Here is a 23712-nt window from a genome sequence, read left to right as displayed (position 1 = left end):
ATCTACTGTACATGTATAATAATAATAATAATAAAAACGTTACTTATAAAGCGCTTACCACCGAAGTCTCTAAGCGCTATAACAAACAAAATAGAATGATATACAATTACATCTTATACAAAACTAAAAATGCAAATAGACATACAAATTACAATACATATGGAATGCACATCAAAGTGTATATGTGCAATCTAATGTGTGTGTAGCATAGAGTTGTAAAGAATGATACATGGTGCATGAGGTTTGAAAAGTGATGTATTGCCGATATTAATAAATTATGTTCAAGCATTTATCTGAATTAATCAATCAATATACACGTACAATGAAACCTGTATACATGTATAAAGACCGCTCGAGGGAAACAAAAAAATGTGGTCTTTATAAACAGGTGGTCACTAAAGCAGGTTAACATCTAAAGTAGCAAACAACATTCTCACAATAAGAAAAACTAAAACTTTGAATAATTTCAGAGATTTCTTGATATTGTGAGAACTTTTTTTTTTAGGGGAGGGGGGTATAGAGATTCAAGCCTAAGAGATACTAGCCTATTAAAGGTAATACAAAGTTTTGAAAAATGGGTGGATAATGATTCTTTACTATTTTGATATATTTGGATGCCCCTGTGGATGTATTAGAAGCACTAGAAAAACTAGCCCCTAAAACACTTCTGCTTTTGGGAAAAATTGAATATAAAAATTTACCGGTGTTCCCGGTAAATTTTGATAAATTTCAAATAGCGCCTACGGCCGTACAATGTTAGCTGCGATCATGAAAATCTCAGAATATGGAGTTGTGATATATAATTTCCAAACGGGAATAGCTAATTGGTCGATTTTAGTTTTGAAACATTGTTTTATAGCTTAATTAATATCTTGACCTTGAGAGGGAGCTATACAACATAAAGAGTTTATTATTTACAATTTCATAACTTTAGACTCGTTTTCAACCGCGACAACGATCATTTAATATTGTAGGATCGCATTTCCTTCCAATATGTTCATTTGAACAAAATTCATGACCCCATACCAAACTTTGTAATGTATTACCTTTAAGAGGTACACGCCCATACTTACTGTCTATCAAGATCGATCGATGGTGCTTCACTCGAACTGCTCACATACATGTAAAATGCTAAATCCAATTTGTGCAGGTGCCACTTTCACGCTGTCTGAAAAGTGTCGGGTTTACAAGGTATACCTGCATTGATGTTAAAATGCATGCATGATCTCTTTTTCCAGCTTGCAATACCTGCTTTATATACGAGTCCTTTGCGCCCTGGATAGATTGGGCCATGCCTCATATGGCAATTTGTGTAAAGAACACTTTTCTGTTTTCGGTTCATTCAGGAGCTCTTTTAAAATGATGTGCAGTATAAGTTTGTTTTTTTCTCACAGTGATATCAGGATTTGATATGGTACATTTAAAGGAAATTCAACCTCAATAGCAAATTGCTTTGGAGGAATTAAACAACGAAACAATTAAAAAAAACAGATTGGCGAAAGTTTGAAGTTATTTTGTTTTGTATACATGTACAGTATACATCACATACCGGTATCTTTTTTAAAAATGTTTTTGTTTTTATTTTCATTTAAAAGTTGTTATTAGATTTGCCATGCACATGTATATTTATGTTTAATATTTTATGATTTATTATTTTTTTCATAATAGTTTTGTGAAGCATGCCTCTGTGGCACTGAATGGGACTACCCTCCTCTTTTTTAAAAACACAATAAATAAATAAATATATAAACAAATAAATGAATAAATAAATATACATCAGAGAATTTCAAATTGGGCCCCTTGGTCACTGTCACTGTGATATATTTGCTAGAAAATCTCGCACAAATTTTTATAGTGATTTAATATTTCAACCACTGATAACTGTCTTATCATTGGTCCAGTTTATTTCAAACTTTTGCCATTCTGTTTCTCTTGTTTCTGCTTTCATGCAAATGAACTCCTTACAAAGGTGAATTGCCCTTTAAATGTGAATATGATATACCCCCATTAGGGTACGGATACAGATAATTCTGACAAAGTATTATTTCTTTGAAGTCTAAATAAAGATAATTCTGACATAGTATTATGTTTCTTTGAAGCCTTAATACATTATCAGGGAGCCAATTCCTATTGGTGAGGTGTAATTTGATTGCATGTATCTTGCTACTTAATCTGAGCCAGATTAATTACATGCACAATGTCAATCATCTTTCGCTTATCCCCCAGATAATCTACCTAGCGGGGGACAACGATATAGGAGGAGAAGGCAATGATCCCATCACCCCGCAGAAGATCGCCAGATTCGAGAAGCATTTCTCCTCCGTCACCGAGGCAGTGCAATATAAACACGTAGCTTTCCACAAGGTAAGTCCACAAACAAACGGGGCAGACTTTAATTTAGGCGCCAGTCGATGGATGCTAAAAGCGATGCTCAAATGAAAGAAATGCAACATTGAAATGGGTTGTGCCACAAAGAGATTAGGTTCCCTAATAAAATTGCATTACCAGTAGTTCTTGGATGCATCTAGCAAAACAGCCAGATTGTTTGCTTGCTTCTATTTATTTGGAGAAAAAGGGAATGGATATACTTTTGTTTTAAAAACAGGCTGTTAAATGCATCCTTTCTGAAATGTATACAGTCATGTAACCCTTTCTACATATCTCTTTCCCTGGCATCTATTCCTTTATTGTAATTATGTTCTTTTTCTTTTTTTAAATATATTTGTCCTTGTGTTTTGTCTTGAAATTTAATTATTTCCTATTTCTTTGAATTAAAACTTATCCTCTATTCCCCCATGTTCTCTGATTATTTCAACCTCGTTTCATGAATATTGCAAAATAACAAACAGTGTAGTGACTACAAGTATTATAATAAGCTATTTGTCTTTTTTTTATATTTACTTAACGTGACTTACATGGTTTTTAATTATTTAAAAAAATAAGTAATCACTCTTAACATGTTCCATTGTCTCGTTAATTTGCACACTGTTTATCTAACCCTTCTCATAACTAACAGGTTTTTGTCTCGCCTGCGTAGCAAAAAGCGAGACATAGGCGCCGCTTTTTCCGGTGACGGCGGATTTTCAAAATGCTTCTTCTTCGTTATTTTTCAACCAATTTTGATTCTGATTGTTTCATATGATAGGGCTAGGAGGGGGATTTAAAACTTCTACACAGAATCGTGAAATTCATTGTCTATGCTAATTTATGCAAATTTATTCGAAATCACAAAAAATGCTTCTTCTCCTTCATTTCTCGACCGATTTTGATTTGGTTCACTTTATCTGGTAGAGCTAACTTTGGTACACTAAAAATCTACACAGAATTTTGAAATTGTTCTCCATTAATTAATTATGGTAATTTATTGCAAATTTATTCCAAAAATAACAAAATTGCTTCTTCTCCCTCATTTCTTGACCAATTTTGATTTGATTTGCCTTATCTGGTAGAGCTAAATTTGGAACACTCATTACTTCTACACAGAATTTTGAAATTTTACTCCATTGATTAATTATGGTAATTTATGCAAATTTATTCCAAAAATAATTAAAAAATCACAAAAAATGCTTCTTCTCCTTCATATTTCGACCGATTTTGATTTGGTTCACTTTATCTGGTAGAGCCAATTTTAGTACACTTAACATCTACACAGAATTTTGAAATTGTTCTCCATTAATTATGGTATTTTATGCAAATTTATTCCAAAAATAAAAAAAAATTGCTTCTTCTCACTCATTTCTTTACCGATTTTGATTTGGTTTGCCTGATCTGGTAGAGCTAAATTTGGAACACTAAACTTCTACACAGAATTGTGAGATTTTGCTCCATTGATTATTTATGATACTTTATGCAGATGAAATGAAATGATGTCCTTCCAGGGCATCAAATTTTTATTTTTTGACCAGTTCAAAAGTGTACCACATTAAATTTACGATATTTTGTTGCGATGTTGCGATGTTGCGGATGAGCGCTACGTCATTGAAGTTCCGGTTTATCATATTGAATTGCGTTATGCAGGCGAAACCGCCGAGAGCGTTTCCCTTGTTGTTTGATGTGATTTGATTTGATTTTTCATTCTTCCAAATATAATAACTAAATAACAAAGAATATGTAAAACTTATGGTATAATACACATATAAAATAATAACTTCATGTCAAAATGTGATTTACATGTATAAAATTACATGATCCTCACCAAAATTTTGCTTTGTTGCTTCAAGTATTTGCTAGTTCATACACTGTACAAAAAAAACGTAGATTTAGTAATGTTCATTCAATATTTTGTTTAGATATTAAAGTGATTTGTTTTCCATTGATTTGAATTTGATTTCAATGTCTTTTCAGCTTTGAGGTAAGGAAACATCAACATTTTTACTCTCACATGCTTAATATAGTTCTTCGTGGACACAAGGGGTATCTTTACGGAAAAATTGCGTCATTCATAATTCATTTTGTCCTTGGGCAAAACATTGCCTCATGACATTTGCTGTGTATACATGTATTTAAATTATATGAACTGATTCCATACATTTCTGTACATGTATTCCAGTGAAATTTCAGCAATAGTATATCAACCATAACCATTTAATTTATTTAATTTCAATTGTTTAAATATGACACCAGCTATTGGCGGTCAGTATCAGTTCCATCGGGGACGTGTGGGTCCTGCTTCAGCACACGCATTCAAAACATGCTCAACAGTCTCAATTTGACTACCGGTACATGTACAATCTTGTTTGTTCATAGTTTCTGGAGATTTTTATGGATCTGGAATTACCACATGTTATGCCAACAAACATCAAACAGAAAAGTGTTGTTATATTGCAAAATAAATACGGGACTAAGTAAAAAGAAAACTCCAATGAGAGTCATGGCAGTTTCTGACGATGATCATTAAATAAAGTAATACAAAAATTATACTTCCCACCATGACTCTTGTCAGAGTTTTGTTTTCAGACCTGTATGTATTCATCATTTGTTACTCTGCCAGCGTTTTTCAACCTTTTTACAGTCACAGCACCCTTTTCAGAAATATAATCTTTTGCATCACCCCGATCCCAAATTCATCACAGAATATTTCTTGTGAATCACTCTGAAACTTGTTGAGCAAGTCCCAAAATGTTATCTTTGATATGTTACAAATTTTTGTTGTAATCAACATACTAGATAAGATATAAAATAATGTATGCGGGCTCCCCAAATATGCATAAATATGAGGACGTGCGGGCATCGATACGCCCAGAATTTACCCGTTTATATATATATGTTGTGAGTGATTGAAGCAAACAAGCGGTAAAAATTTAATTTTGATTATATATTTGTAACACATACAGGCACCTCGCTGACAAATAGAATGATATTCAGGCACCTCTTAGTTGCCTGAAATCATCCTGTTATGAAAATAATGCAAGCGAGCGAAGCGAGCTAGGAAGAAATACACTTGTCATCTATAAATTGCTATTTCCTCATCAAATTACATACATGTAGCAGTTTATAATATTTGGTGTTTCAAGAAATCATCATTATTCCAAAACAAATTTTTGATGTAACTAAATTTCTCTCGCATCCCCCCCCCCCCCTAGAGATGTCTTGCGGCACCCTGGTTACCGCTCTAGATGTGTGTGTCATACTTCATTGAGCAATTTTGTTTGCCTCATGCCATGCTTTGTTTGCATTGTATAGTGTCTACTCGAAGAAAAACATTTTTCAGTGCTTTGCAGACAACTGACATTTCCCATATTTTTTCATACAGACAATATAAACACAAATGGGATTTATTCTACATTTTGATTAAACTCCTTTTCCATGCATTTCATCTGTATGTACAGCATTGAAATATTGATGGCTACACATTTATATTCTTAATTATATACCATCGGCTTTTGGATATATGATATACAATTTATAATAATGATGATGGTGGTGATGGGGATGATGATGATGATGATGACGATGATGACGACGACGACGACGACGACGATGATGATGACGATGATGATGATGACGATGACGATGACAACGAGGATCGTGATGGTGATGGTTGTGATGATAATGATGATGATGATAATAATAATAATCGTAATAGTAATAATTATGATATTTATAATAATAATAATAACCACATTATTTAGTCCAGGGTTGACTCTAGGAATTCAGTTATAAAGTACCAAATTACCACACACAGATTATTGCAGGGGAATATGCTGTACAACCATAAATAATCACAGCTCAAGTGGTGGAATGACCAGCTCCAGAAAATATAACTTAATTTTAAATCGCAACAATCATTTGTGATTCAGAACAATTCATTGTACTGGTACCTGTAGCTTGGTTTTCTGTCATTGCAATATGAAACATCATTAATACAGGTGTACCATACAGTAGGCTTGCGGGTGCACCATGTGTGTGAGAGAGAGAGAGAGAGAGGATTGAGGAGTCATGTAAGGACCCTCTGTAATCTTTCTTGAGGGTGTGTAGTCCCGAAAAGGACTGTTTGTGTAGTCTTATAATTAAATACCATCATACTAGATTTGCTGACATGCATCCATCCATTGTGCTTTCATGATCAGATCAACGTGCTACCATACATCCACCGTCCTCCTAACGAGAGAGAAGACAGGACCTTCAGGAACCAACTTCAAGAGATGGGGAAGGAGACCCAGAGTGCCAGCATCCACATCGTCCTCTCGCACACCGGTATCTCCGAAGCCATGCTGCATAGACATATACAAGTAAGTAGTGAAACATGACACAAAGGTTAAAGGTCAGCTTTTAAAGAAGTTTGAATGAATCTCTCCGCTCCGCCCCGCCCCCCCTCTCCCTTTTCGTTCTCTCCTCTTTTAAAGAAGTTTGAATGAATCGCTCCGCCCCGCCCCCCTCTCTCTCTTTTCGTTCTCTCCTCCCTCTTTTTGTTCTCTCCTCCCTCTTTTTCTTTCATTTCTCTTTTCTGTCAAATTGGATGATCAGTTCAAGAAAGTTATGATTTTATCCAAAATGGTTCAAAAATTTGAGATCATAATACTTGTAAGTAGGAACCAACAGGACATCCTTTCATGAAATCACCATTTTGTTCTGTTTGGAGCCAGGAGGGATACTCTTTAAAGGACAAGTCCACTCGAAAAATAACTTACTTTCAATAAAAGCAGAAAAATCAGACAAACCAATCAAAAAAAGTTTGAGCAAAATCGGATAAATCATAAGAAAGTTATGAATTTTTGAAAAAGTATGTAAAACTATGGAACAATGAGAATCACAACAAAAATTGCCAAGATGGTTATCAGTTTGGGACGTCATGTCCTCACAACTTATCAATTGCTTTACATAGTTTAATCCCATTAATTTACCTTTTTATCCCCCAAAACTTGATTTCCCCATACCTTTGCCAAGGTTAAATGATTTGTTCCATATTGCGTGCATGACATTTCCAAAAAACTTTCATGAATTTAGGAGAATTGATACTATTTTCTGAATATTGTATTTCATAATTATTGATTTTTATATAAATAGTTCATCAAAATTCATTTTTTTCATGATTTAATTGGACAAAAATTACTCTTTAATTGTGCATCCACACGAACACATATTGCTAACAAACTAACTTAGATGCTCGTGTGAAGAGATAAGATTCTTAGGGTGAAAATAGAAAATTTATATTATCAATATACAGAAAATAATAAGTGGATAGTGAGGACCATACGTCACAAACTCATGAGTGAGTTGCCAATTTGTGTAGTGATTTTCAAAGTTTTTCATGTCATTAAAAATTCATAACTTTCTTATTAGTTATCCGATTTAGCTCAAACTTTTTTTGATTGGTTTGTCTGATTTTTCTGGTTCTATTGAAAGTAAGTTATTTTTCGAGTGGACTTGGGCTTTAACACTTCTGTCTCTCAAAGACAATTTTGTTTGTATGGAGCAAGTAGGGTAACTGTATCCTTATTTTTCAGTTTTGAACAATCAGGACAAGTTTAAGTTGGAGTTCTACTAGAACTCAATATTAGCTTTACATCATTTATTGCCAGTTAGATGGGAAACCTAGATGGTTGCCCAAGGTGTCACGTTCAAAACGTAATTCACTTGGAAACGACTGTATTAATAACAATATAGATTTTGCAAGTATTGCGAGTTTGCCTCACAAGATTTTACAGGAGTCCCTCAATGACCTCCAGACAACCACTGTTTGAAAGCTCTCAAATTTTAATAGTAAGATGAAATGTTGCCAAAATTTGAAAAGTTAATACCTCTAGTACATCTTTGAGCAGTTTTGTCCATGATGCAAAAGTTGGTGGACTATCTGTTACTGCAAATTTTGTACTAGAATCTCACTATCTTTTTTTTTTTTTACAGCTTTATGAATTACCATTTCCCATTCAGGCACCTATGTACAATGTTTGTGCATTTTGTGTTTTCTGCATCTTTAAAAAAAAGATTAAAGGAAATATTGACATTTTTTTTCTTTGTTTGAAAATTCTTTAATTTTGACCCGCTGGTGATGAATTCATGCTTTTGTGGCTGACAAAAGTGTCTTGCAAAAAATCACAAAAGTAAGGTGAATGAATGAAAAGGTGTTAGGAGGATAAAGATAAAGACCAGTTATGGTCATGTGAAAGAAACGTTGTGCAATCGATCAGAAAAGGTTAATCATCTAGCATATAAGTATTGGTGTGTACTGCAAGGTTCTGGAATCATCAACATGATAAGAAATTTGGCCCAGTCTTGGTAAAGTTACAAGCACTGTACACAGAAAGATGTATATGGGACTACGCGACACGGGCGCGACACGTGTGTTATATCTATCAGGTCCAAATAGATATAATAATGTACCAAATAGTAGGCCTGTTTCTTGGCCAAATTTGTATGATCACGTATTAGTCAAAACATATTCTTTCACATGATTGGTAATAAGAGCTTCCATTTCATTTTTTGAGAGGTGGGCGTTTCCAAGAAAATTGGAACATTCATCATTGCATGTATATAGTCAGTGGAGGACAACATAGGATGCACATAATTGATGAAATGTACAATAATGCTCTAGTAGCATGGGTTAAGTATTGATCAACATGTTGGTGACTCTTGCATTCGTATCATGCAAGTCTCTTCTTGGAAACAAGGGCTGTTACATCATTGTCGGTTGAGCGTGTAATTAGATTTTCAGTGGAGTCAGAAAATGTAATCAACGACCAGGATTGATGGGGAGGCTCTGAAAGCATGCCATGGTGATTACCACATTTAATGGCACTTTTTCATTGTATCGTTCACATTGTGGATCAATGTATTCTATCATGATAGGCCTGGGTAATCGGTAATTGATACCAAGATAAAGAGAGAGAGAGAGAGAGGGTAGAGAGAAAGAGAGAGAGAGAGAGAGAGAGGAATTAATATGGATAGGCATACAGTACACTTTACCAAAAGGGAGTAGAGTAGAAAGTGAGGTACTTGGGGAATTATATCATGAGAAGATTTTGATATATTCTTTGACATAGGTCTGCAATAAGTCTTATGAAAACAACCCTATGCTGTTGAAGCTCAGTCTAAGATGAGTTTAGAGACGTTTGAAATGTCAGTCTAACTGTCTTTCTTACGTACAATAGGCCCATTTACTCATCCCAAGCACCATTTTGTAAAATCATCAATTTTTTGGACTGCCATTTATTTTACTGGAAAAACCCAACATCAGTGTTTGCTCTTACCGATTTTTTGGTGAGTAGTAGGCATGCATGACTTGTTGCTACTCTGCATGCGATCGCACAGAAGCGAGGAGACTCACGTGAGGACAAAAATCCGGAATAGTACTGAAGTTACGATTTACAAGTTGCAAAAGCAGTGAAATTTCAGAAGGCATTTCTGGTGGATTTTTTTATTTTGATCATTTGTTGTGTTTACCAGTAGTTGCTATGTATAACTACAGATGAAACATGTGAGAAAAATTGATGAATTTCGTTTGCAGTGTACAAGTAAATGCAACTAATTTTTGAATGAGCTTAGCTTTATTAGAAGATGGGACATTTTTATTTCTCAGGATTCTATCTGTAAAGGTCATGCACATTATCCCAGTAGCATCGCATTCAGTATTCATAGTCCCCTCCAGTGATCATTTGTCAATGTCTAAAGTATGAATTATTTCATTTTGGTCTTTAATGTTTTGATATGTAGATGCCCTGTCAGAAGGCAGAATGACGGATGAAATGCAATAGATTTTAGAAAATGTTTTATAGATGCAATACTTGAATGTCTTTTAATTGTACACATGACCAATTCAGCCATTGGGCTGCAACACATTTTTTAATAAACCTTGAATTGAATTTAATTGAATTGAATTTGTGTAAGATACAGAATCTGAGGACAATAACACATAATTTATGAAAATGAGCAAGTGAGGATAAGAATACAATGAGTCTGTATTGGAATCAACAGATGAAAGGGGATGGGTGGATGGCTCTTGTAAGATACTGCATAGAGTAATGTTTTTTTTAAATTGAAATAAACCATGAAATTGTACAAGGTTATGTAAAATTCTTAAAGCAAGCGATACATGTATCTTTTAGAGCTCATCATTATTTCATATTTCAATCGACGGGCTAAAAATATGAAACCAGCATGAGCACAAGTTTGCCAAAATATTTGTACCTAAAAATGGTCTAGGATTGGATAATAATTATATTTACCTGGCAAATTGGGCAACTATGGTTTATTTTCCTGTCTGAAATATCTATTTTGGTATATTTATACGAAAGCAGGATGGTGGGTGTTTTCATAACCTTGTGTATGTTAATTATAAAGTAAGTAAGCAGATGTTAATGATTGACCCCTCAAAATACTTCTCCAATGGCTCATATCAAATATTTACGAAAAAACAAAATACCCCAAGAGGGATCAGTCATAGCTCATTGGAGACTTGCAAGGGAATTTTCAGTTGTTTTAGCAACAGATTATTTATTAATATGAGCTTTGTACATGTACGTGTACAAGTACCAGTACTTTAAAGGGGTCGTTTAACAATGTTAAATCTGAGATACACGGCCCTATGTGTTATCAGCGTCTGTGATATGGTGTAATATTGAATCCCTAAAAAGATTGCGCTTCAAAATGATCAAGAAGTGCCTCAAAAAACCGGTTTTACCATACTCGTTGTCCCCAATAGACTGTAGTGTTATGAAAACCGTTTGGCAAATGGTTTTCAAAATTTGTAATTCCAATCATAAATATCTTGATAACCTAAACCAGACAGGCGATCGGCTTGTAAAAGTCATGGGGTTCCTGAATGACTTAAAGGTTATTTATAATTATCATTGCAGCATGAGCTAAATCCATAATTTTGTTTCAGAATCTGAGACAAAGTTACCGGATCCCTTTAAGACAAACATATTTTGAACCTAGCTGTTAACAAACAACATGAAGAAGCACTTCCTGACTCAAATCCTCGCCTGCTCAAACATTTCTCTGCATTCTTGCACATCAATATTCTTGGTTAATCAGCAACTCGTTTGGAGAGGGATTTTGCCCACGTCCCATTTCCCCGTCTTCCATCTTCTCCTCGTAGTCTCATTTCCTTTGCTGAAATGTAGTCTGAATAATTCAATAAAATTGCCATCTCGAGCTAGAATTGCATCGGTAAATCAAATTGCATGGTTTTGATTTTTGAATGGGAAACTGAATTTCTTGTATCCGTGGTATATTTTTCTTTCCCTTGAGATTTATTTCAATGTACTTGTGGTGTGATGTTCCAAAGATTAATATTCAACAGTATGGAATGATTGTTTTTGTATCATAGCTGTTTGACAGTCTAAGGTTTGCAACATGATCGTAACCACTTTAGAAATATCAATTTCAATAGGCCTGTTTACCTACTTTTGAAACAGTACAGTGATATATTATTATATAATCCTACCATGATTTCTATGGGATAAGATATACACAAGACTATTGAAATTGCTGTAGAGTTGATTTTTCAAGAGTATTTTTATTTGATTGTATTTTGGTTAAAGGGACTTGGTAACATTGTTCAGTTGAGACATACTGGTACTAAGGTAGTAACTTCAATGCCAGAGGTACAATTAAAGATAATCTGAAAATTTGAGTGAAAACAGACCATTATTAATGATAAACATTGGGAAAAACTGATCTGATCGATTTCTTAATTCTCCCAACTATATTATTGCAATTTAGTTACATTTTAGGTGAATGTTAATCTTCACAAAGCAATAAATTGGCTCTACATCCCATTCCAGACTTTTAAGTGTTGACAGATTTTTAATAGCCTGTTTTATGTCTTTTTTTTTCATGGAAAAACGGTTAGGAAAATTCAAAAATGGTTGGGAGAATTTACTGTTAATCACTGTTAGAGGGTGTTGCACAGTGACGCCTTCAAAGAAAACCATAGATATCTTCGTAGTTTGGGAATTTTTTCAGGATTTTTTGCATGTCAGAGGGTTAGTACAGTAGAAGGAATGTACATTGTAATACAGTTTGTAAGTAACATTTTATACAAAAATTAAGCAATTTTTTCATCAACCTTCAACAATGTTACTGAGTCAATTTAAAGACAATTAACGAAAAAAAGTACCTTTGAAAGACTATAAAGTATCCCCAAAAATATCACTCTCAACTCTCAAGTAATACAATGGATCATATTTTGTTATAGATCTATATATGATTGATCAGTAATTGATTTATTTGAATCACAATCAAATCAATTTAATTTTTTAGTCTTTTAAATGAAAAAATGGAAAATGATGCAGTTGGATTGGAGGGATTGGGATTAAATGACAGGCATTATTGAATCATTTGTAGAGGCAAGTTTCTCAAATACCAGCCACAAATCTAACCCTAACCCTACCTGATGGACACAGTAGGTATTGTATGCAAATGGATGCAAGTTAGCTAACTCGGCAACATTACATTGTGACTATTTTTGAGAAACATGCCTTTTCAACTGATTGAAAAATGCCTATCAGGTTTAATGTTTTTGTGAAAAATCATTATTATCTCATTTTCTCGGCTGTTACCGGATACCTCGTGAATTGATCAGGGATCACACATTCAGGATTAGCCTAATACTCTTGAAATTGGAAAATGGAATTGTATCCTCCTTTCTGTGTTGTATCTTTCGTTATAAACAAACACTTCTGATTTCATAATGGTTGTTGGAGAATATTTTGTATCAGAATAACTTCAGTGATCATCTGATCATTATGGATATCCTGTATGTTTATCCCCCATAAACAGCATATCCTTTGAATGTGGATTAAAGAAATTTTATAGGGGTAATAGTACATTGCCTTTTTCATTTTCGTATTATGTTTCTTGAAAATCTTACATGAATTATTATCTCATCAATACCGTACATACTGATGTATGCCTCAGTTTCATTTGGCAAGACACCAATCTACATTTGCCACACTCGACCCAGATGTAGTAAGTGGGTACCTGGTAGGATTCATTCCTTGACTGCACAGAGTGCCATGGTTGCCGAAGCATAGACACGTTATATCATGATGTGATATACGCTATACAAGAACGTCATGTTATTATTATTATTATTCAGTGTAACCTTTTAGAGTATAAAGATAAGTGCTTGAATTATGCATATACATGTATGTACATCTCTTCTAGACTACTGCTCTACAGAGAATATTAGAATGTTTCCAAATGATATATTATTGAGTGTGTTTTAAGGCCCGGTCACACAGCCTTTCGCGTCTGTATCGCGGGTAAAATTTCGCGATTTTTTTTTGCCCGCGGTTGCCCGTGGTGGAAAAATGTGCAAAATTGGCTTACCCGCGGTTTACCCGTGGTATGCCCGCGGAACAGACGCCGGCGACTGTTCCGCGTCCTTATCGCGGGTGAAGCGCGGCAGTACCGCGGCCTACCACGGGTATAATAAAGCAGCCGAACCGGGCTGTAGAAATCATAACCGCTCCGTGCTTACACGCGGTACACACGCTAATGCATATTAGCGGTACAGACGCGGTACAGACGCGGAACAAACGTGCTTTGACCGTGCTCCACCCGCGATTACCCGCTAAAATTTCGCGTCCTACCGCGTGTAACCACGTCTTAACCGCGGCCGTAGCACGTCCTAGCACGTTCGTTCTGCGTCTGTACCGCGTCTTTACCGCGTGTGTACCACGTGTACCGCCCGCGATTACCCGCGGTCTAAATTTTTGGGCAGCCCAAAACTTTTTCGCGCGGCCAACCGCGTGTGAATTTCTTACCGCGTGTAACGACGGGTAAAGTACGGCTGTATCGCGTCTGTATCGCGACCTCAAAGCGTCCAACAGCGTCTGCTTCACGGGCAGAAATTTTTGGCCGTGATTCGGCCGCGATACGCCCGTAAAGGGCTGTGTGACCGGGCCTTAAGAGAGAAGCTGTACTCTTGTGAATTATCATTGTGTTCTGCTTGTCATTTATAAATGAAGAATGTGGAAAGTGCGAAAATGACATGAAAATTCATTTTTAAGAGATGAAGAAAAAAAAAGGTTTAAATTATGCAGACATCTACATGTAAATTGTACAACAGGCTGCTTTATGAAGATATTAATTGTTTCCAAGTAGAAAATTACTAAGTTTATTGAAAGGGTAGATTTCTTCCTGTGAACTTCCTCATGTTCTGCATATGATTTGTAAATTATGGAGAATATGTTAAAACTACATTGAAATATTATTTCAAGAGGATGTTGTCACATTTATTGTTTTTATCGATTTTTGATGTCTCAAAACTTTGGATGAATAGCCCTCAAAATATTAAATAACCATTTGAAGAAGACACTATTTGCTGCAGTTAACTTGCAGGTTATCATACACAAGATTGATATTAGGACTGCTGTGGGGGTGAATCAAACCCTGTCATTCCAATATGTGTACCCATCTGTCTTTACTGTATGTAGTTACCAACTCTTTGCTCTAATTGTCAAGAGCTAAATTATGCCATATGAGGTCTAAAGTCTTTTAACCTCTACCCATAACTTTGAATTTTTGTTCATTTTTTCAGATTATGCGAGTGCTGAAACCCAAGTATGCCTTTAGTGCCCATTCACATTATGTAAGTATGCCTTCCTGGAATTTGTAATGTGTATAGTTTAGATCTGAGCAAGTTGCCTGTATAGGCCCGTCTTCACTATCTCGAGATTGCCAAATATCCAGCTATTTGAACTATCCCGATTGCAAACTATCCAGCTAATTGCGTCTTCATTAGAACGAAGTAGCAAATTAGCTGGATAGTTGGTCGGGATAATATCTCAAGATATTTCGGTCTAGTTTGCAAAATATCCCACTATTTCCGAACTAGCGGGATAGTTCGCGACCGTCTTCATTAGACCGAAGTACGGAGTCAAATATCCCGATCCCATCATGCACCGCTGAGCGGTATAGATCGCATGTGCGTGTGCTAGTACAACTAGTTAACACGGAAAACCGGAAATCGGTGTGCATGATGGGATCGGGATATTTGACTCCGTACTTCGGTCTAATGAAGACGGTCGCAAACTATCCCGCTAGTTCGGAAATAGTGGGATATTTTGCAAACTAGACTGAGATATCTTGGGATATTATCCCGACCAACTATCCAGCTAATTTGCTACTTCGTTCTAGTGAAGACGCAAATTGGCTGGATAGTTTGCGATCGGGATAGTTCAAATAGCTGGATATTTGGCAATCTCGAGATAGTGCAGACACGCCTTATGTATTGGGGGCTAAGCTTGCAAATTAGAAAGGCAAGGCACAGTTGCTTTTTGACATTACCTTTGCAGGAGACATTCTATCTATTTCTTTTTGTCTTGAACATTTTACAGATTGATGGGATAGAGACTGTTTTTTAGGATTCATTGACTTAAAATAAAATGTTTTACAAACTACAATATTGAACTGTATGTTAGGGTTATGCATTGCTGCATGTACTTGAGATGAAGTTGTGCTAGTCACAAAATATAATTTAGTTTGTTTTTTAAAAAGATATGGGTTTTCCCTCATCTTTGACTCAGAAGCGAGACACATCTTGTATTTTATCAAATGATCTCATGCAGTGTATGAAAGCTGTACATTAACAAGAACGAAAAATTCCAAAATAATTAGAAAGTAAAATTGATTTCCCCAAGTCACGGTTTCCAACTTATAAGCTGTGAGGTATTACTCAGCTCCTTTTTCACAAATTAGGTACATGAATTTCATTAATAGTTGAGTTCTGTTGCAGAGGGTGCTACACAAACTAATTTGTTTTGTGAGATAATGAAAAACTGAGTGTCAAATTTGAAAGAACATACATTTTAAAAGACAAAATCATCTTTGTTTGATTAAAATCAGTTCAGAGACGGCTGAAATATCCATAAATATAACGATTTCTAATACTTGTGTACCACCACAAATATTAGATAATTTGAAAAAGCCATTGAAAAAACAAAATAGCCCCTTTTACGTCGTATTTCAGCCAATGCCGATGGTGGCTTTTTTGTTTGCATTTTCGTGTTGGATATATTACACACAACCAGCCGGCCCATGTATTGTTATTTTTAATCAAATAATTAATTAACGGTCACCATATTTTTTTGAAAGTGGACCTGAATTGGTATGAGTGTATGGGCTAAATTTCACACATTTTGGCGTCTACAAATTACCTTCATAGCAGTTTTAGGTTCTAAAAGGGCACTAGAAATGTCATAAATAAGAATAAGAGCAATAACCATGCACTTTGAAGGCATTTGCGGTCTTAAAACAGAACTCAACTATCCCTTTAAAGTCATATTTAATGGCTGGTTTTTCTTTTTTAATGGCCATTTTCTCCATGGCTGTGATTTAATGGAGGCAGAATTCCATTAGAAGGCTTGGAGGAAACTTAGCCGTATTCTTCACACTAAGAGAAGAAGTTTGTTCTAAAATTAATACCATTTTATGAAGCTTACTTTCATTATTGTTATCAATTATGCACCATTTTTATTGAGCAAAGTACTGCAAACAAATTTATAGGATTATGAATACCATTTTTGACGGTTTTTTTAACTTCAAGGCATGGATTATAAGTCAACTATAAGATGGATGTTCATGCTGTTGCCTTGGTAATAGTAGTTTTCAGTTTTTATCTGGTGTCACAGACTTAGAATTGTCAAAGTTCATGACATATCCATTAGTGAAATCACGTTTAATTGTCTTGAGGTACTAGAAAATGTAATCTTCATTAAAAGTTGTTATACATAATTCATCTGTTTACAGCAGTATATTTTATAGATTAAATGTTGGTAACTAATGGAAAATATTATACATGTACCTGGGACTTCGGATATTGTTTTATTTTTCAAATATATCCTCTTAATTTTGCCCTGATTTTTGTATGCATTCAATTAGTTGAAGTAATAATGAACAATCTAATTTAATAACATCTGAAAATGTTTTTTAGAAAGTCAAAGGCAAACTTTGACTACCGGTATATCTTTTAACTCCAAATTGTATAAACCAAAATTAAAATAATTGTAGTCAGTTATAATCTGGGACTATTTTAGTCAAAGTAGCTCTTTTTAACTCACCACTTCCTTTATTTGTATTATAGTGCAATTCGCATTTGATGTAGGCTATAAAATCAGCATAAGCGTAATTCATATTAATTGACATCAGACACGAATAGTAAAAAATTGAAACCTACAATTGGATTCAGAGTCTTATGCAGCCTCCCCCGTGTAATCGGCTAAAACAGATGCACAAAATGATTGAACCATAGAGTGGAGCTAATGTAAAGTTTTTAATGACAAATTTACTTTCTATGCACTAGTTAATGGCTCTTCCATGTCAAAATTTGTTGTACAGATATTAATTAGCAAATGGCATATATGTAGCCTGAGGGAAATGCCTAGTCACAAATCATTCGTTTGGAGCCAGAAGGGCATTAACTCATATAATTAAACTTGGACTTAACGCCCTTCTGGCTATGAACAGACAAAATGATTATTGAATGATAATTAGTACATTAGGCTCCGGGTCGTGCAAATACATATTTTAAAGTAGCCCTCAGGGAACTAATATTGAGGAGTTCAACATTTATATGTGGCAGGGTGTTGAAAAAATGAGGACAAGCATTGTTTCTCCCTGTGTGAGTTTTATCCCATTTAGTACTGTCATATTTTAGTAGTGATGCAAGTGGCACTTCTACAATATGGCTTTAGACAAGATACCATCATTGAACTCACAGCATTGTTTCCTAGTTGGTCTCCCTTTACTACTCCTGGGTATAAAGAGAGGCAACTGTAGAGAAAGTGCTTCGTCTTTAATAGGATGTAAGCAGCAGGCTAGTATTCCAAATCTGGGCTCCCTAATTGAGAGTCAAGTAATTTTACTCTAGTGCCAAACGACCACCATGTAATAAACAAGATATTAATTATTGCTATGAGGGAGAATGGACTTAACTAAACCATGGAGTCAATGCTATTCTGGTTTTCAACAGACATTATACACTGTATTTTATCACTTGATAACTTTAAAGGTATAGACCAGTTCTGGTCATCCGATTGCATTGTGAAAGAAACTTGGCCCAGTCTTGGTAAAGTTACAAGCGCTGTACACAGAAAGATGAATATGGGACTACACGATATCTAATATCCAGTCTGAATAGATATAATAATTTACCAAATATATCAAATAATAGGCTGTTTCCCGGCAAAATTTTTATCATCACATATTAGTCAAAACATATTCTTTCACATGATTGGTAATAAGAGCTTCCATTTCATTTTCTTGAGGGGGTGTTTCCAAAACTGGTCTATACCTTTAAGGTGGGTGAGAGAACAAGTAACATTTTCTGCTTCCATATCTCAATCCCACTACAGTCTAGTTACATGAAGCACAACCTACTGCAGCTGGTGGACTTCTTCAAGAAGGTGTATCCTCGAGACAGCTCGTTGGATCGCATCAAGGAGGACATCTTCATGGAGGAGTACAGGATACCAACCTGTAGCTATCGCATGGGGGTACCCAATATGGCGTATGCGGCCGCTGTAATAGGTGAGTAGCTTCCCCCTCTGCCACCCCATCCCCTTTTAACTAACAAATAAAGATAAACAAATGAAAATGAAGAAGCAAAACATAACAAGACAAAGTTAAACAAAAAGGAATGAAGAATAAGAAACATTTTTGTTGGGAAAATGAGAGGATATTTTGTTACTTGAAACCACATTCATTTGATAAAAACTGATAATAAAGTGATATGAACTGCCTACTCTAGATGCTAACTGTACATACAGTGGACAAAATACGTATTCATCAGATAGGAAGCAAGGTACTAAAGAGAGTGTCAAATAGTGTCAGACGGAGGGAGACAGAGATGGGGATAAAATATCGGTGAGGGGTGGAGTTATTGGCACAGAGAGAACAAGAGAGAGAGAGAGAGAGCAAGATAGAGAGAGAGAGCGAGAGGCAGAGACTGGCAGATATTCAAAAAGAGGAAGAGAGAGAGAGACACACACACACACACACGCAGACAATCACACACATGCAGACAGACAGACATCGAGGGAGACAGAGGGAGATAGAGAAGTGGGAGAGAAAAGAGAGAGAGAAAGGTACCGGTACACGTATGTGATTGGGGAAGAGAGAAAGAGAGCTATTTAGGAAAATTGACAGAAACATTAAAAGCCTGTCCTTCCCCTGTTGAGAAGAAAGAAATTTATCCAGCTTCGACATGATGCCCACCATACACATCAGGATTGAGAGCATAACTAGGTCAATGATACCACTTACATGTAGGGTTACCTTTCACGTTCCACTTCTCTAGCCCCCGGGGGCGTGTCTGGATAACGAGGGTAGACGGCCCAGACAGGTTTGGAGTGGGGGTTGATAAATGACTCGTGAGAGAGAGGATGCTGATTATGCCATTACCTGTGAGTTTAGCGGAATAGAGACATCAGATATTGTGAAAGGGGGGCATTTCGGGAGCTGACGTAGATTTGGGTATTTACAGCTAGAGTGGGTTTTTGTAAAAGGTGATGTGCTGATTTTGTATGAAGTTTGGAGGAAGGGAATGGAAAAAAAATACATTAAAGCTTCATATAATTAATAGATAAATTTGATCTTGTTAGAAAAATTGCCATAGAAAGATTATGAATTGTGATATTCTTTGTGATTGCTTCTGAGAAATTGGTTCAGAATCAATCAATCAGTAATAACAGAAGGTATCACATTGTTTCATGGAGTATTTAATATCAATATATTGTAAAACGCAGCTGTATTAAGTCTAGTCATAGAAATTATATAAAAATTTGATAAAGATAAGATTTATTGAAATTGCAGGCCTCCTAAACGTTTATCATAAGGAAAAATGAAATTGCCTGATTAAATGTTAAACCCAATATAAAAAACCTTTGTTGATTGAAAGGTTGCGAACGAAGATCAACTTGACCTTTTGGACTTTCTTTTGTCTTTGCTACAAATATCTTGGATTATAAATATGTTTGTATAGTGGAAGAAATTGTTAACTTGAACATTGCATGATAATGTTTTAGAAAAAGAAACATTGGAGAAAAGGCATGAAACAAAGGCAACAATGAAATGGAGAGGGAAAGTTAGCACATCTGTTTAAAAAAAAATGATCATCTCTTTATTTTTTCCAGAGATAAATGATTCTCCCCCTCTTGTGCATAATTTTGTATGCAGGATAGGCAATGTGCATGTAACAGCGTAATAATGCAAGATATAGTTTGTTTTCCTGGCATAGTTTTCCATGACCTTACCAATGTTAAACCATGAGAGGTGTGTTAAATTCTTGTGGATACTGAAAGGTGTTTGAGATATTGGACTTTCGATTGACGGTGACATCATGTAGGCAGGTTGCTATTAATAGATGATTGATATTGATGGTGATGGGACAGTGGCTTGATTACAGGCAGAAGTGATGGTGTGAAAGTTAGGATCGAAAAATAGGCATCAAAGCAGTGACAGATTGAGGATTCTGTTAAAGGAAGGGGGAGGGCAGGAGGGCGGGAGGTCGAGGGCTCGGTTTAAGAATAATTTTGACAAGCAAGGAAAAAGAATAATAAGAATGATTTAAACTTTTTTGTTGTTGTATGTATTAGGGGGGGGGGGTCTGTGTGCATGCAGGACCCCAGTAATTTGAATATTATTTTGGTGTAGGAGTGGTTTACATTGAATGATGTATTGCATATACAGTATATATTAATAATATTACTCTTATAATAAAGCGCCTTTTTATGTAGATGTTTACTTTATGATTACAGTGCATAGGGATACACGTAAATATCTGAATATGCATTTACTTCTCTCTTTTCTGACAAATGACAATAATTGTGTAGCACAGACATTTGTTGTTTCAAAATTATTTCCTAAATGATATACAAATATTAAGAACTTTTGTCATGCTATTTCTGTAGGTTTGCATTTCATGAACATGCAAAATCCTTGGCTGTTTTATGGAAAAGTCACTTTCTAAGATGTAATATTTTGTTGAGTAGGAGATGTGTTTACAGTAGGCAAATATTAGTGACGTAATGGGAATTTTGACAGGAGTTTCTTCTTGTTTTAAAAAGAAAAACATGAAATAATTAACATCATCATCACATAATTCACATCATTGAACAGTATTACAACAAAAATGGGAATGGTGAATGATTCATTTCCTCCGTCAGCCACACTTTCTTTTAGCACAACAGTTTCTGTTGCATTGCACTAATCTTCCTTCATGTTGTGTGTTGTGTTCGTCACATGCATTGTGTGCTGATTACTCATAAAGTGCTGTTGTCATAGCAATAAAATAGTGAGCAGTTTTTGGTTTATTGTGGCATTTTGTCAAGTTGATAAAAGATGTCTGCTTATTGGCAACATGAAGAAATGCTGTAATGATTCTGCATTGCTGCGTGCTGTGCTAACTGCTTTTAAAGTTCTGGCTCAAAATTGAATACAGTTGGCAGATGGATGTAAGGAATGGTACATAAATCAAATCAAATCATTCTATTGAAATAGAATTCCCAATCGCAAAAGTTCAAAAAGAATGTGACAAATTGATATCAAGTGAAATCATGGACCATTAAGTACATGTATCACTACTGTAAAACTGGAAAAATTTCGCAGCTGGTTAAAGATTGCTATATTTCTACGGCAAAACACTTCTGAGAATTGCAAAAACAGTCAATTGTGATTCAATTATTTATTACAATGAGCCTCTCACTAAATTCACGAGCATTTCATGCATGCTAGTGCTTCTGGTTTTACATTACTACAAAGACTGTTTCAATGATTTTTTTCTCCTAACAATGGGGCCACCAGTACTACCTTTAAAGAGAAGGTTGAGTTCTGGGAAGAGGTGAAAAATAATTTGTGAGCATCATCATTCTTATCATGCAAGTGTGGAAGAACATCAGATGAGACATGTTCCCTGAAAAGTATGGCTCTTCAAATGCCTTCATATTCTAAATATGTCATGTAACATCGTAAAACTCCAGGGTAGGATTTTTACGCCACGTGTTTGTGTAGTCCCATATACATCTTTCTGTGTACAGTGTTTGTAACTTTACCAAGACTTGGCCAAATTTCTTATCATTTTGATTGTTCCAGAACCTTGCAATACACACAAATTCTTATATGCTAGATGATCAACCTTTTCTAGTCGATTCCACACCGTTTCTTTCACAATGTAATCGCATGACCAAAACTCAACTTCATCCTTAAGCGTTTCTTTTGTCTCTATTTCCTCCTTGCTTTAATAGATGCAGACGGCACCCTGCACTACACTCTCCTATGGCTTCCCTCCCGTTACAGACAGCTGTACAGGTACGCAGCCTTCATCATCGTCATAGCGATGATCGTCTTCTATCGCTTTATGTGTAGACCTCGAGGAAGAAGGAGACATGACTACCACTCTTACAATTCTTATATGGGTTCATGATCATAGGATTAAATAAGGTTTATGTCTATTTATGCTGTAATATTTCTTAAAAGTACTTTAGTCTGTGTTTTGTCTTTTCTATGCAGAAGAGAGTTTTTTAGAATATCAGAAGAAAAAAATTAATGAGAAGAGTCTTTTTTGTATTTTAAAGAATAGAGTATCATGTAGATTGAAAACAATGAAGTTAAAAGCTAATTATGCCTCCGTTACGAAGTAGCCGGAGGCATTATGTTTTCGGGTTGTCCGTCCGTCCGTCCGTCCGTCCGTCCGTCCGTACGTCTGTACGTACGTCTGTACGTACGTCCCGTTCTCGTGATCACGTTATCTGAAGAACGGATCGATGGATTCCTACCAAACTTTGATCATATATGTATCTAGCAAAGTCGATGAACTGATTAGATTTTGGGGTCACGAGGTCAAAGGTCAAAGGTCACAGGGCTCATTATGTATGCAAAAACAGCTCGTGATCGCGTTATCTGAAGAACCGATTGATAGATTCCTGCCAAACTTTGGTCATGTATGTATCTTGTAGAGTCGATGAACTGATTAGATTTTGGGGTCACGAGGTCAAAGGTCAAAGGTCACAGGGCTCATTATGTATGCAAAACGGCTCGTGATCGCGTTATCTGAAGAACCGATAGATGGATTCCTGCCAAACTTTGGTCATGTATGTATCTTGCAGAGCCAATGAACTGATTAGATTTTGGGGTCACGAGGTCAAAGGTCACAGGGCTCATTATGTATGCAAAAACAGCTTGTGATCGCGTTATCTCAAGAACCGATTGATGGATTCCTGCCAAACTTAGGTCATGTATGTTACTTGCAGAGCCGATGAACTTATT

General features: G+C 35.6%; 1 protein-coding gene across 1 annotated transcript in view; it reads left to right on the top strand.

The window, feature by feature from the left end:
- LOC763638 (metallophosphoesterase 1 homolog) overlaps positions 1-23061 on the top strand; it is a 31075-nt gene extending 8014 nt beyond the window's left edge. The window contains exons 3-7 of the mRNA XM_011678607.2: positions 2227-2364; positions 6570-6731; positions 14990-15040; positions 18804-18978; positions 22692-23061. Of these exons, the coding sequence (XP_011676909.1) occupies positions 2227-2364; positions 6570-6731; positions 14990-15040; positions 18804-18978; positions 22692-22870 (705 nt within the window). The 3' untranslated portion in view covers positions 22871-23061. The remainder of the gene's footprint in view (positions 1-2226; positions 2365-6569; positions 6732-14989; positions 15041-18803; positions 18979-22691) is intronic.
- The last annotated feature ends 651 nt before the right edge of the window (positions 23062-23712 follow it).

The sequence above is a fragment of the Strongylocentrotus purpuratus genome, unplaced genomic scaffold, assembly GCF_000002235.5.
Source record: "Strongylocentrotus purpuratus isolate Spur 01 unplaced genomic scaffold, Spur_5.0 spur5_scaffold_14, whole genome shotgun sequence".
NCBI lineage: Eukaryota > Metazoa > Echinodermata > Echinoidea > Camarodonta > Strongylocentrotidae > Strongylocentrotus > Strongylocentrotus purpuratus.
The sequence above is the reverse complement of the archived record's forward strand: the minus strand, read 5'-3'. Positions and strand labels throughout refer to the sequence as shown.